General features: G+C 45.4%; 1 protein-coding gene across 6 annotated transcripts in view; it reads left to right on the top strand.

Annotated features, from left to right (window-relative positions):
* PECAM1 (platelet and endothelial cell adhesion molecule 1) overlaps positions 1 to 15,999 on the top strand; it is a 94,615-nt gene that overhangs the window by 19,292 nt on the left and 59,324 nt on the right. For all 6 annotated transcript variants that reach the window (XM_078065927.1, XM_078065932.1, XM_078065931.1 and 3 more), the window contains 3 exons: positions 7,641 to 7,934; positions 11,169 to 11,480; positions 14,698 to 14,973. In XM_078065927.1, the coding sequence (XP_077922053.1) occupies positions 7,641 to 7,934; positions 11,169 to 11,480; positions 14,698 to 14,973 (882 nt within the window). The remainder of the gene's footprint in view (positions 1 to 7,640; positions 7,935 to 11,168; positions 11,481 to 14,697; positions 14,974 to 15,999) is intronic.

The following is a 15,999-nucleotide window of genomic DNA, read 5'->3' as shown; positions in this document are numbered from 1 at the left end:
TCTTCAGCCCCTACCCCACTCTTAGTATCTCTATCCCCCGCCCCCTTCTGGCTCTTTCTCCTCAGTCTACAAACACAATTGGTAGCTCTTGTTCTTTTAGGAAAAAGAAAAATCACAAACAACCCACCTCCCTCCATTATCTTGTGTCCCCCTATGTATCCACTCCCTTCCTCAAACTTCTCTCAAGGCTGGTTTATGGTTGCTGTCTCTGCTTCCCCAGCTCTCAGTCTGCCCTCACTTACTCTGGCCTTAGTCCTTAGCCCCCACACCTCCCTGCCATTGGAATCCTCTTGCTGAGGGGTCATCAAGGACCCTGTAATAACAAATGCCACGAACACTCCCAGCCCTTAGCTTTCTGGACCCCTGTGCTGCCTCTGCACAAAGCCTCCTTCCTTGACCTTCTAGACTCTCTCCCTTGGTGTTCTCCTACCCCTCTGATGAACCTTCTTCCCCTTCTCCCAGGGGAGACTTGAACTTTCCCAGGGTCTGAACCCCGTTCCCCGGTCTCTTCAGGCTCCATGGTCTTAACCCCTCTGGAGTTCAACACACTCCTCTATGCCCCACATACCTGCCCTGGTCCTCTCCCTCGAGTGTCAGACTTCACAGGGCAGCCAATGGCTGACACCTCCTAGCCGTCCCTTGGGCCCCTCAAACCCAGCGGCACCATCGGGACCTTGTCCCCGTCCTTTATCTTTTTCTGGCGTTCTCTACTTCGGTCGGCAGCACCCAGACCCTCCTGGGTACCTAACCCAGGAAACTTCCACTCTTTGCCTCAACCCCCATATCCAAGCACACAAGTCTTTTCTTTATTGTCGTGAAATACATACATCAAATTTTGCTACTAATTACAGTATATTCATAATGGTGTGCAAACATCTCCACTGTCTAGTTCCAGAACATTTTCATCACCCAGAAAACAAGTCCTTTCTCATCCACTCAAGTCTACCCCTTCCCCCAGTCCCTCCGTGACTGCCCTACCACAGGCCTCCTGGGCTTTCACCTGAACCATGTGCAGGATGTTTACTGGCCTCCGGTCTCGATCTCTCTCCAGCCCATAGTGATCTTTCTAAAGCTCAGGTGTCATCCTGTCACTGCCCCCCCCAAATACCCTCAGGCAGGTCCAGCTTGTCAGCACCCCAGGCAAGGTCCACTGTTTCTGGCACCTCCTACCCGGCCTGCCTGCCCCCTCTGGCCCCAAGTCTTGTTCCTATAACTGCGCATGCCCAGAATGCATTGATTTCTTGGTCCTAGGTAGTTTTGCCCTGAACATCTTTGCTGTAAGCATTTTCACTGCATAACTAATAGGCCAAAAGGCAATTTTGCCATGAAAGTTTAAATAACCGGCTGACAGTTTGTTGGTTTTATCAACTGGTTGAGTGTGGTTTCATTTCTCCATTGACATGTGCTTCACTTTTATATTGTAGAAATCTTAGCCCTCATGATGGTCTATACAGTGGTGCAGAGTTTTGAACCCACATTTCCCATAGAACTGGGAACAGCTATCAATGGACCTGTTAAAATACGCCAAGAACAAACAACAGCGTAGGAGGCAATACGTCTTTGTGATGTAGTACAAAGTTCTGTTACAAATATGCATCCTAGTATTTGGAAACTATACCTCTCTTTTATTTTTATTTTATTTATTTATATATTTTTAAGATTTTATTTTTAAGTCATCTCTACACCTAACGTGACCCTGAGATCAAGAGTCAGTCGCAAGCTCCACTGCCTGAGCCAGCCAGGCCCCCTTGAACTCCACCTCTCTTCATGAGGAAGAAACTTTAGTAAAAAAAGAATGAGGAGACCCATCAGCAAGCAAAAAGAAAAAAAAATGTATAATTCTATGAATGAGAGACTTTGGAGACAAGTGCTTAGGTACAATCCATGAAATATAATCAGTTATTTGCATAGAATTGCCATGAATCTCCACACATTTGAAATGTACTCAATTATTTTGTGTTTTACAATAGCTTTCTAATTGTGTTATTCATTTCTCATGTTTTATTATGTCCTCTTTAATGAATGTCCCTTTTTTATATTTTGTGATTTTATCTTTGACGGCCAAATGGCTTTACAGCAAATAGTTATGTGGTGAAAACACTTGCAACAAAGACGCTCCCTGTGAAAATACCAAACCTGTGATTTCTCATGCCCCTGTGACCTGGTACATGCTGATCTCCTGCCCGGAGCGCCCCACCGGGTCCAAGGCTGGTTCAGGGGGCATTTCCTTCAGATTTCCCTTGGCCTTTCCTGGGCCTCTCTTCTCACCTCTCTCTCGGTGCGTCTAGCATTGTACTTCAGTTATCTAGGTTCCCCCCCAGCCTCTTTGGTGTAGGACAGCAGGGATGATTTCTTATTCGCCTTGTAATCCCAGCATCTGACGCAGGCGCTCAATACATGTTTCACTGAAGGGGACCCAAACTGAACTTGGAGATGCTTGGGATTCAGATGAGATGGGTCAGCACATTCTCTGCTGAGCACCAGAGTTCATCAGGGGCTGCGTGCTAGCTGGCTCCCTGTAATTTTCCTGACAATGGTGGGAGGGGGCTCCCCTCCCTCCCTTTATGAGTCATTTCCAGGTTGCCCAAGAGGCTGGCTGAGTCATGATGCCTCATCTTCCCAAGGAGCATCAGCATCCGCTGACTGGTGGCTCAAGGTACAGGGAAGCAGGCCCCTTGTTTTAGGGTCTGGGGATTTGGCACAGTGGTCCATGGGTGCCTTAATCTGTGCTCTGGTGACTTTGTTACATGGATCCCCCTCCGTCAGCCTTCATCTGTCCAGGTTGAAAAGATCTGACCTCCTTAGGCTGCTGCCTAACACCAAACTTTCATCACAGTGGTTCTGACCATCTGGGGCTCAGTAAAGAAAGCTGTGGATCCTCTCCCCCCACCCCCCCAAAAACACACACTTGCCTATACTTGAAGGTGGTTCGTGGGCCCCCTACCACCCGTCCGTGAACCTCCAGGGGGCCCAGGTGTGAACACTCTATTGTGTAAATAGTGAGAGCCGTACACAGTAATCCAGCTTGGCTTTTCCTGAAGTTTATTGACAAAGACAACAATGTTTTCTATACTATCTTAATAATCAGAGATTTTTGAAGATTAGTTGGGTGGCATATTGCTGCTTAATAAATTACCCCAAAATTTAGTGACTTAAGATAACAGTTTATTACTTCACAGCTTCTGAGGGTCAGGAATCTGGGAGTTCTGGCTCAGGGCCTGTCAGGAGGAGATTGCCCGTAGAATGCTGGTCAGGATTACAGTGAACAGAGGGCTTATTTGGGGCTGGGGGATTTGCTTTTAAGTTCACTCATGTGACAGCTCCTCACCATGTGGGCCTCTCCAGAGGGATGCTCATGACTTAGCCCAGAGTGAGTGATCCTAATAAAGGAAAAAGTGCTCCAGACAAAAGTTGCAACGTCTTTTATAGACTAATTTCAGAAGCAACAAACCAACACTTCAGTATTTTTGGTCAAAGACCAACCCTGGTATGAGTTGGGAAAGTGCAGGTATGGATCGCGGAAGACAGCCTCCCTGGGGCCATCGGAAGGCCGGCTGCCACAAGCACGGAGGTGGCGGTGGTTTTGGAAGCTGGGTTGCTGCTTTTGTTGTCCTCACATCAGTGAGGTTTTGTGTTAGTCAAAGAGCTGGGTTTCATAAATTCACAGTAAAGTTATCGATACATTTTATAAAATCATTTTCCTTCTTCCACTTTGCCTTCCTTTCTCCTCCTTTGTCTGTTGCCGTTGGCCATGGGAGTGTGATGTTTCTTCCAGTGAATCGACTGAGTTGATTTATTAAGCAGATGTGTGTTCATTGCTTAGAAAAACCAGTTGGCAGAAGTGCCCCGTGCTAGTGGATATCATCCTTTCTAAAGAACCACCACCTGATGCTTTAGCCAAGTTCGCTGTAGGGCTCCTGTAAAAAGGATACGAATTAGGTCTGGTCAGTCAGAAGCCCAGGCAGGGATGATGCTGAGCCTGGAGGGTCTGGAATAGAGAAGACGTGGGACTGCACACGGTGAGCCCCAGGGGGGCAGAGACCGTGCTGATCTCACTCTTTTGTGAACCCCCAGGATTCTGTGCCTGGCACAGAGAAGACCCCTGGAATGGTGCTAAGGAAGAGGGAAGGGAATGTCAGCCAGGGGCCAGGCTCTGCCCCTCGGTGCTCACGGCTCCTTGGTTCAGTCATTGTTCAAGACTGAAATACAAGGGAAGGCAGGTACTAGTGTTCCCGTTCTGTAGGAGGAGAAGTGGTAGCTTAGAGGGGTTAAGTAACTCCCAGCATCACCTAGCTCATGGCTGTGAACCCAGGCATGCCTGACTGGCTTTCTTCCTGTACCCAGGTCTGGGTCCCAGTCTGGGGCCTGACCTGCCACGGGTGTTCACTTCATCCAGGATGATGACAGGAAAGCAGCCTAACACAGCAGGGTGACAGATGCGGGGAGTCTGGAGAACTCACTGTCAGTAACCTGGGAAATTAAGAAATGGTTTTCTTCTGGGAAAAAAAAAAAATTGCTAGAAATAGGGAGTGGATATAGAGTTTCAGCGCTCTCAAGACTCAAGTTTGGCTCCGTATCTGTGACTAACAGAACCTGGTTAACATTTCTCAAGCACTTCCTCTGTGCCAGGAACTGTGTTTCTAGTCCTTAAATCAGGTTCCCATTTATACTCACTATCAGTATGTCCATTGTATGGATGAGCAAACTGAGGCTCAAAGTTCAGGATCTTGCCAAAGCCACACAGTTCGTTAACGGAGGTGGGATTTGACCTAGACAATCTGGCTCTGCACTTACCTTCTTATTCTGTTAGAATCACTGTGCTAAACAGCATGTTTTATTTTTTTGAAAGATTTTATTTATTTATTTGACAGAGAGAGACACAGCGAGAGAGGGAACACAAGCAGGGGGAGAGGGAGAGGGAGAAGCAGACTCCCCACTGAGCAGGGACCCTGACGTGGGGCTCAATCCCAGGACCCTGGGATCATGACCTGAGCCGAAGGCAGACGTTTAACCGGCTGAGCCACCCAGGTGCCCCAAACAGCATGTTTTAAAATGAGGAGAAGGTCCTGAAGGGGAGTGAGATTGCCTGTCCCTACCCGGGAAGGGACCATATTAATTGATGGGAAACTAAATATGGTCCAAAGAGATTTCGTTCTGAGAGCTCACTGAGTAGGCTCCTCAGATCAGGAACTAGTAAGGAATAGACAGACAACAAAGGGAGCTCTAAAGATTTTAATGCTGCAGGAAATAACTTGCATTTAAACAATCACCTTGCTTCATCTTGTAGACCGATCAGATGCCATTTTTTTGTTCATTTAATTGCTCAGAAGAAAGGGACAGGTGTGAACTGTTGTATTCATTTTAAAACCTGAGACATATTGTAGCCAAATTCTAAATTGTTCAGAAAGATTTGACTTTATTGAAAGAGAGAGAGAGGAAGACGATCTTTGCCAGTATCTCTGGCCAGTTAGCTAGCTATACCTTTTCTTATTTGAAAAATGATTTGGGACCACTTAAAAAAATTATGCACTGTTGTTCAATAGGAGATAATAAACGAGGAAATCAGAATGGGAAGAAAGTAAAGGCAGGCAAATAAAACTGGGGGGTCTTTTAGCACACAGAAATTCATCCCAAAGTTTGCTAGAAGCAGAGATGAAATTTTGGGTTTATACTTCTTAGCAGTCAAAGCAAAAAGGAAAACAAGATCCATTAGAAAAATCTGGGAATCTACAAGGTAGAAATGAATAAACACAGCTTTTTTTTTTTAAAGATTTTATTTATTCATTTGTGAGAGAGAGAGAGGATGAGCAGGTGGGGGGTGAGGAGCAGAGGAAGAAGCAGACTCCCGGCTGAGCAGGGAGCCCAATGCAGGACTCGATCCCAGGACCCTGAGATCATGACCTGAGCTGAAGGCAGACGCTTAACCGACTGAGACACCCAGGCGCCCTAAACACAGCTTTTGCTGATGCAGTTGAAACACAGTGAAATCATGAACAACTTCCTAGTGGCATCCTCAACTAGACAATATCAGGTTCCATAAGGCAATTTCTTACCAGAATCTATTAGTTTCCTAGGACTGCCACAACAGAATACCACAGACTGGGTGGCTGAAACAACAGAAATTCATTTTCTCCTAGTTCTGGAGGCTGGAAGTCCAAGACTAAGATGTTAGCAGGTTTGGTTCCTTCCAAGGCCTCCCTCCTTGGCCAGCAGATGGCTGTTTTCTTACTGTGTCCTCATATGGTCATCCCCCTGTACACACGTCCCTGGTCTCTGTCCAGATTTCTTATAAGGACACTAGTCAGATTGGATTAGGACCCATTTTAACTTAATCACCTCGTTACAGGCCTTATGTTCAAGCACAGTCACATTCCGAAGTACGAGGGGTTAGGTTTTCAATATATGAATGTTGTGTGTGGGGGGGGTGGGGGGAATGGGACACAATTCAGTCCCTACCTAACAGCAACCTGTGATAGAGTGCCAAACTTAATTTGGTTAATACAAGTCCACGAGGGTCCATAGCAGAGTGGTCCAAGCTTGCAGGTTTCTGCAAGATCCTCCTCTGTCCCAGGATAAGGAGATTCAGGATATGTAGGAGACTCAATAAATACACATTCATCAAGCATGGGCCCTGAGTATTTTTCTGTTATCAAAGTGTCTGAGAAGAACGGATCCCTAGGAGCCTTACTTAAGCCACGTGGTCCTGTTTTGCTTGAATAACACCTGGTGCCCACAGTCCCACACTATCTCTGGCCCCTGAAGGCCATATAAACTTTAGGTAAGGTTCTAGACTCTGCATATGGAGATCTTGTGCAAAAGATGGGGGGTGGGGGGGAGTAAGTAAGACTTTCTTTGTATTTGCTGGAAGAAACTAAAATCAGTGGTTACTTCTGCAAGGGGAGGTAGGAACTGGGTGGATAGGAAAAGAATGGGAGAGAGACTTTACACAGTATCTTTTTCTCATATAGAAAATACATTCTCTTTTTGGGGCCTCAGGTACACAGAATTGGATTGATTATAATCCCTGGTCCATAACATGCCCTCATCCTTGATCTGTGCACAATTGCCTTTTGTTTTATTTATATATGCATGAATTCACGTGAGCCCGCCACCCAATGCTAAAATGAGAACATCACCAACACTCTTTTTGTGCATTCCTAATCCTATCCCCCTCTTCCCTTCAGAAGTGACCACTATCCTGATTTTTTTTTATATTAATGATCTCCATTCACCTTTCTGAGCTTGCATTATTTCAGATGACCTGTAGGCTCTTTGGGATTTTCACATAGACATCATATCCTCTGCCTTTGGGGGTTTGGAAACATTTAACTGCACTAGCCACTCACAAATTTCAATAAAATGCTTCTAATCTCATGATTCATGGAAGCCGATGAGACAGGAGGCTCACGGAGCACACCAGACACAGTAGCTCCCAACCCCAGGTCCCGATGTTGGAGAGATAGCCTCCTCGAGAGTGGGCACCACACACAGTCATTGCCTGCCTAGTCCCCGAGGGCCTGGGGACCCCTGGACGCTACACTGCAGAGGATGTGATCATACCAATCTGATGTGGTAAAGGACACTGGGGTGATGTTTCTGAGATAACAGGTGTGTCTGCCTCTCCTTCCCTTGTCATTTAGCTTTCACCATCAACCACATCTACATGGAGATCCTGCCAGGACAGGAGGTGCAAAATGGGGAGAACCTGACCTTGCAGTGCATCGTAGACATCAGCACCACCTCGCACATCAAGCCTCAGCACTGGGTGCTCTTCTATAAGGATGACGTGCTATTTCACAATGTCTCCTCCATGGAGACCACCGAGAGTTATTTTATTCCCCAAGCCCGGGTCTATGACGCAGGGACATATAAATGCACCGTGATTCTGAACAACAAGGAGAAAACCACCTCGGAGTACCAGGTGTGGGTGAAAGGTGAGTCCCTGCATCTGAACGGAGCTCAAGCAGATGCGCTATCACGCACGCGGTAGCAAGAATAGTAATCGAATGGCTGGTAATACAGGCCCCAGCCTTCTCACTCCCCTGCCTGGCATTTTCCTAACCTGAGAATGTAGGCGTTAGACATGCTCCCAATATGCCAGGCTGTATCTCCTCTCCTTGCCTTTGCATGTGCTCTTCTCTCTCCTGGGAATACCCTTCTTCCTCTCCTCTCCTTCCAAACTGCTTTTCCTCCTTCAAGACTCAACTTGGTGATCTCTTCTCTAACACTTCCCCAAGCAAAATCGATCACCCCCAGGGTCCTGGTCCTCACAGCTCCTGTGCAATCTTGACATTCAGTGGTATTTGTAGGACGGCCATAGGCTGAGTGTTGACATGGGCTGCCAATGCCAGACAGTCACTCTGTCTGGAGTCCAGTTTGGGCAAATCCCTCAGCCTCTCTAAACTTTAAAGTTCTCATCCGTGAAATGAAGATAATAGTAATACCCAGCTTGGGGAGTTATTGGAAGGATTAAAAGGTAAAGTGCTTAGTATAATTTCCAGCACATAATGAGTTCCCAATAAATGGCAATTACTATTCACCATATTGGAAGTGTTTCTCGCCCACCCGTCTGCTCTTCTGGAATGTACGATCCCAAGGAAAGAGACGGGGTTTGGTCCACTTTTGTATCTTGAACAAAGAATCTGGCTCATAGTAGGCACTCAATAAATGATCGTGGAATAAATTAAACAGATGAAAAAGGGAAGTACAAATGGAGAAACGAGGGAAATCATGGGGAATTTGGGTTCAGAGATACAGGATTCCATCCATCTATTCATGGATTTACTCCCTCAAGAAGCATTTCCCAAGGCTGCAAGTCAGGAAGAAAACCAGGTGCAGGACATGACAAGGCATCAGGTCGAGGCTGGCTCTGGAGGCAGTTGCTATCTGGTGGGGAAGAGAAACATTTACAAAAATAATTACAATCTAATAATCGTATGATCTGAGTGCCATAGGGAGCACAAAAGTGAGAGGAAACAGTTCCTCCTGGGGAAATTAGGGCTGGCTTCCCAGAGGAAGGGACACTGGGTCCTGATACAGAGGATCGCGTAGGAGTTTGCTTGATGGTGAAGTTGAGCAAGGGCAGAGGAGTGGAGTGTAGCATGGGTGGAAAGCAGAGGCTGAGAAAGAGCGCAGTGTCCCAGCAGAGTGCCCCTCGGTCAGATCCCCCAACCTTCAGAGTCTTGACGTGACGAGGAAGATTGGCAGGGCTGAATTTGGGGTATGTTGTTGAAAAGAAACGTGCTGGCAGGCTTTTGAAACTTCGGGTAATTTTTCTTACAACTTGGATGACTGAATGGATAGAGTTAGTGAGGTGAGCCCTGTACTTCCTTGACAGCGGCCGTCATCACTGTCATTTCTGCCTTTTTGTGTTCCTGTTGGTCATCAGAGCAGTCATTCACATTCTTGTCACTTCCCGTGGTAAGAACTGCCCCCTTATGAAGTCAACAGTTGGAAGTGCTTTACGCACATTTCATTTAACCCCTGCCAAATGTGGTTCCCCCCCATTTCCAGGGGCAGACACAGGCTCAGAGAGGTTGAACGGCATGTTCATGCCTCGGAGTTGCTCCAAGGCAAAGCTGATTAGAACCAAGAACTCTTGGACTCCAAAATTGGTCTCTCTAACTCTTTTTTTTTTTTTTTTTAAAGATTTTATTTATTTATTTGACAAAGAGAGAGACAGCGAGAAAGGGAACACAAGCAGGGGGAGTGGGAGAGGGAGAAGCAGGCTTCCCGCTGAGCAGGGCGCCTGATGCGGGGCTCGATCCCAGGACTCTGGGATCATGACCTGAGCCGAAGGCAGACGCTTAACGACTGAGCCACCCAGGCGCCCCTGGTCTCTCTAACTCTTAATCATTATTAAGGTCTTCGAGGTAGACGAAAGGCCATTCATTTGTTCATTAAACATTTATTGCATCCCATTCTGAGCCAGGCTGAGGGCGCAACAATGAGGAAGATATGATCCCTTCCTTGGGGGAGATCAGCGTGAGGCAGGGGAATACTTTCTCGTAAACAGCTACCCCCAGAGGTGACAATAGTGGTATGAATACAGTATAGGTCACCTTCCCAAGAGGATGGCCATCGTCGCTATAGCTCTAGGCATCGAAACAAAGATTCTTGAGTCACAAGCAACTGAGTGAGGTGGCAGGTTTACAATATAAGCTAGTCTGTTTGACTCTTAAGGTGTAAGGTGGAGCTCATGACCACCAGACCACAGAGCCTGGACAAGACATCTAGTCCCAGCCAGACCCTCCTAGCTCCTCCTCATCTGATCCTGGCTCACCACTTAACATACCTCCCCCCGCAACCCTTTTCTTTGCTCTAGATGGCCCTCTGGAAAAGTCCCTCACATTCCTTGTCCCCATGCACGTGCACCCTGAAATGCCTGTCCTTAGCCCCTATCCACTCTCGTCAGCCCAAATAACACCCTTCCTCCAAGATTGCTCTCAGGCCCTGTTCCTTCTAGAGCCTTCTCTGATCCCCCAGGCAAAGAGGGCCTCCTTTTTCCTGACTGCTCCATCACTCATTATCTCTGCAACACATTCTGATGCATAGTTATTTTTCAGCTTTGCTTTTTTGAACTGGGAGGCAATGTATCCTTCCTCTCTCCCACCTCCCATGCCCACCCCAACTTCTGGCTTTGGAGTCAGACAGACCTGGAGTCGAATCTCAGTTCTGGGGCTTGATGGCTATGAGCTTTTGGATGAATCTTGCACCTCTCTGAGCTTCACCTTCATCTGTAAAATAGGCACAATTTTATCTTTCATGCCCACCCAGGAGATTATTATGAGAATGGACATGAGGTCATGGATATAAAGTCACTCCTAGCTTGTGGTTGGCAGTCAATAAATTATAACAACAACCACAGTAATGCTAATAGATACTGGCTGTTTTGTTTTGTCTTTAATTGTATCAGTTGGGAAGACTTGTCTTCCCAATGGGTTTATTAACTTTGAAGGCACCAACCGCCCCTTAAACATACTTCATATTTTTCAAAGTAGCTGGTATAGCTCTAGGCGCATACAGGCTCGATAATTACCTGGTAGGTAGCACTGAGGTTCTGGGAACAAAGCAAAAGACCCTCAGATGGGCCCACCACAGTGACCCAGCTGAGGGAGGCTTGCATATCTACAGCAAACAATACTAACGGACTTTTTCTTCCCCCCAAGGAGTGTCTGATCCCAGAGTGACACTGGACAAGAGAGAGGCAATAGAAGGCGGGGTCGTGATGGTCAATTGTTCTGTCCCAGAGGAAAAGCCCCCAATACATTTCACAATCGAAAAACTCAAACTACATGCAAACGGTTTCAAGCAAAAAAGAGAAAAAAAAAAAAGTTCTTATAACCAGAATTTTGTGATGCTGGAATTCTCAGTGGAGGAACAAGACCATGTTATATACTTCCAGTGCCAAGCCACGATCTTTTCTGAGAACCACATGGAATACTCGAGAGCCATCAAGAGTGAACTGGTCACCGTGACGGGTCAGAGTCCTAAACTCCTTTTTAAAAAAAATTACTCTTTCTGGTTTGCTGGTTGGGGAAGGGGAGAAAGAGCCCAGAATTCAGAAAGGGGGCTGGGGCCATCTGGCTGGACTGCTGTTCTCAAGACTGTTCTTAACCACTTAAAGGCTATGTTTATCGTTTAACGTGTGTGTGTGTGTGTGTGTGTGTGTGTGTGTGTGTGTGAAATTTCCCAAACAAAAGCTTCACAAATCATCTTAATATATGGGGTGTTTGGGTATTTTCTATTCTATTCTACTTTAGTGTTTTATTTTATTTTATTTTATTTATTTATTTTTTAAAGATTTTATTTATTTATTTGACAGAGAGAGACATAGCGAGAGCAGGAACACAAGCAGGGGGAGCGGGAGAGGGAGAAGCAGGCTTCCCACAGAGCAGGGAGCCCGATGTGGGACTCGATCCCAGGACCCTGGGATCACGACCTGAGCCGAAGGCAGACGCTTAACGACTGAGCCACCCAGGCGCCCCTACTTTAGTGTTTTAAACCACTGGCCATGACTCAGGGAAGCGATGCATCATAGAAACCACAGCTTTAAGCCAATGTGGGTCAGATGCCAGGAGGTGGAGTCTGGAGGGGATCGGGAGGGAAGGCGGTCCAGGTCCTCAACCTTTGCCTCCCACATTCGATAAAGGACTCCCCTCTTCTACCCACCCCTCATCACCGAGGCGTTGGACAAATAAGAAACCAATGAGGTGGCCTGAGGCGTGCTCTCCATAGAGAAAGGCCATAGCAGAGAGAAGCCTGGATGCACGTGTCCAGGATGAAGGGAGCTCCGGGACAGGCAGCCCGCAGGACGGGACAGGACTCGCGAGCCAGGAAGAGTCAGGGGAAAGCACACTCTAGAGCAGATAGCCTCTAGTCTTATCTGTAGGAGCCCCAAGGTTTGTCATAAATACCTTCTGCTTGTGGTACCTATGTCACCCCCACTCATTGTGTATGGATATATGTACACATACATACAGGGATGATAGTACGTATGTATAATATTTTTCTGATTATAATACATGGTGTGGGTTCAGTTTTCAGAAAACATGGTACAATATAAAGGGTAAAGTGACAATCATTCATAGCACCACTGCACAGAGAAAATGACTTGTATGGTCCTAGACTTGCTCTGCTTATATGCTCACGCACACACACAATTTTTGTTTTGTTTTTCTTTGTTTTGACAAAAAATACAACCTGCCAAACATACTATTTTATGACTTTTCCTTAACAGTATGTTACGGACTTTTGTCCATATCAAGACATACAGATCTCGGTCATTTTTGTAGCATCTCAGAATCCTATCATAGGGATGTACCATGATTTACCTCATTTTTCCAATGATAGACAGTTAGGTATTTACCCAGTTTTTTTGCTATTAAAACAATCCTGGAATACACATGCTTAAACTTATCATTTGTGTACTTTTGCGAGTATTTTGTTTCATTATTATTTATGAGGTTGATTCCTGGCGGTCAAATTGTTGATTCAGATGTTTTTGTGCATTTGAAATATTGATGTGTATGGCCAAAGCACTCCTCAAAATGGTTGAACATTTCCATCAAAGGTGATACTGGTGTTTATTTTCCCACATCCTTACTCTCACAGAGTATTATCTACTTTCATTATTTTTGCCAGTCTGATTGAGGCACACACAGTGTTATATCATTGTTCTTATGATTTGTATTTCTTTGGTCTTTCCTAAGGTTGAGTATGTTCTTTGCGTTTATTGGCCTCTTACATTTCCCCCTATAAACTGCCTGTTCATATACACTTGGCCCATTTTTACTGTTTCTGATTGATTTGTTTGAGTCCTTTATAAATTAAAGGCATTAGCTCTTTGTGGAGAACTATGCAAATATTTCCCCGAGTTCATCATTTGTCGTTATGATAAGTTTTTTAGGCAGAAGTGTTTCATCTTTATTTAATTGAATCTATGCATTTTTTTCTTTTTGGCATTTTGGTTTCATGATTCACACCTAAAGCTTATCAAAGATTATAAAAGTTGGGGCGCCTGGGCGGCTCAGTCGGTTAAGCGACCGACGCTTGGTTTCAGCTCAGGTCATGATCTCAGGGTCATGAGATCGAGCCCCCTCCCTCTCCCTCTGCCCCTCCCCCCTGCTCTCGCGCTCTCTCTCAGATAAATAAATAAATCTTTAAAAAAATTGTTAAGGTAAAAATGCACCTATGTTTGCTCTTACTATTTTCAGTGTGGGGTGTTTTTTTTTTCTGCATTTAGATCTCTGGTGCATCTGGAATTAATAAGGGTGTAAGAAAAAAACCCTTTAGTGATTATTATGCTTCTCCAGAGGGCAGTTGTTGTCCTCTCTTTTTTGACTTGTATTCAGGACAACAGACTTTTTTTTTTTTTAACGATAGCTATTTATTGTGAAGTTAAATGACTTCGCAGTAAAAAAACTAATGAATTAAAGTATATCACTCTAAATCCACTTTTGGCATTTTTAAATGTCCCATTTGATTTTGCAGAGTTGGCAGTCTGTGTGTGCACTCTAACACTCTGCAATTTGTTTTGCAGAAGCAAAGGTTTGTGCCTACTTCTCTTACCATCTCCTGAAGATCCTGTGCCCTGGCACCCGACCCATACTTTATTAAAGCAGCATTTTTCAAACTGCATGAGTCATGAAATCAATTTAGTCAGTCAAGGCCAGCATTAAACAACAATAAAATAGACTATAAATCACTTTTGGGTGGGGGCATACCGTTATTTAAATGTACATTTCCATGAAGTGGCAGAGTCTACATCATTGTCAGTTTTGAAAGCTATGGAATATTTATACTGAAACGCCATAGTTCCGTGAAATGGTGTGAGAGGAGCCTAGACAATTCTTAGTGGGCAGGGGCGAGAGTCTGTTTCTAATGCTCTAATTATTTTTGAGGTCATTTGAAGAAGATTCTGCAGATGAGATCTAGAGAAGGTGGTTTCGCCTTTGGGAAGCTCAAGGGAGAATTGCAGTTTAGAAGGCTGAAGATTCGAGAATGAGTGAGAAGGGAGAAGTGAGAAGCTATCAGAGCAACTTAGGAGAAGGTTTTTGGGAGGAAAGATTGAATATTTTTAGTTAATAAGGAAGCAAGGTGGTTGGCAACAAAAAAGCAAAAAAGGGAGGACGTAAGTGCCTCTTCCCCTCACCCAGGTTTAAACCCGAGTCCAACCAGCTTGTCCTCTTCTTTTAGAGTCCTTCTCTAATCCCAAATTCCACGTCAGTCCCGAAGGAGTGATCACAGAAGGAGATCAGCTTCACATTAGGTGCACCATTCAAGTGACGCATCTGGTCCAAGCATTTCCAGAAATCATAATCCAGAAGGACAAGACGATTGTAGCGTACAAGAGCCATGGCAACGAGGCCTCCTACTCAGTGATGGCCATGGTGGAGCACAACGGCAACTACACGTGCAAAGTGGAAGCCAGCCGGATATCCAAGGTCAGCAGCATCGTGGTCAACATAACAGGTAGGGCTGCTGCTGGAGGGTGTGGGGATATGGCGGGCTTGAGCAGCCACCATGCTGGAATCCAGAATGGCCAATGAGGGCCGAAACTTCTGTTTCTGCTTGTTTGTCTGATGTGCTCAGGTGGGGTTGTGGTGCTCAAGGGGGGAAGTCAGTAAGCAGTTAGCTGTGGTGGTTGAGTGTGCAAGTTTTGGCATCAGTCAGACGCTGTCACACGCTACTTTGGCGACCTTAGGCGAGTTACTGAGCTGCTCTGTGGTACAACTCTATGAGATGGGGGAAGATGACAGCACTCAACCTGTAGGACTGTTACAATGACTAAGTGACATGACTCTGCTATAAAGAGACTCATACAGAAGAAGCACTCTGTGAATGTTAGCTAGTATGTCTGTTGTTATACTACATTTATCTTTCCTCTGTGCCAAGCACTAAGCTAAATCCCAGACACAGGTCCTAAGACAGGGTCAGGAGTGAGAAAGCATTAATAAATTCAAAAACAATAGTAACAATTCTTTTTGGTTGAACACTGTTTGGTTTACCTACATTTTCAGTTCATGCTTGTAACAATGCTATGAGATAGGTATCATGATTCTGCATTTATGGATATGGAAATTGAGGCTGAGATGTTAGGTCACTCACCCAGCGATCCCAGGGTTACCAGATGGCAGAACAAGAATCATTCCCAGGCCCATTTGACTTCCAAACCCATGCACTTAAAAGTTCTATTGGACTCTTTTCCCCCTTTCCTGGATTTACATCTCTCCATAGTACCTATTGCCAAAAGAAATATACTCTACCTGTTCCTGTTTCTTTTATGTACCCAGGCACTAGAATGTAAGCCAATGAGAACAGGGACATTACCTATTTTATTCAGTGCTATGTCCTTAAACACCTAGAATAGTGCCCGGCACATAGTAGGACTTCAATACATATTTGTTGGATGAATGAATGAACATTGGATGACAGGGTTTCTGAGGGTAGAGAGAGTCAGCACTTCTTGGTTGCCAAATGGAGATGTTCATTCATTCC

The sequence above is a fragment of the Halichoerus grypus genome, chromosome 2 (genome assembly GCF_964656455.1).
Source record: "Halichoerus grypus chromosome 2, mHalGry1.hap1.1, whole genome shotgun sequence".
In the NCBI taxonomy this organism is placed as follows: domain Eukaryota; kingdom Metazoa; phylum Chordata; class Mammalia; order Carnivora; family Phocidae; genus Halichoerus; species Halichoerus grypus.
This window is presented reverse-complemented; position numbering and strand designations above follow the sequence as displayed.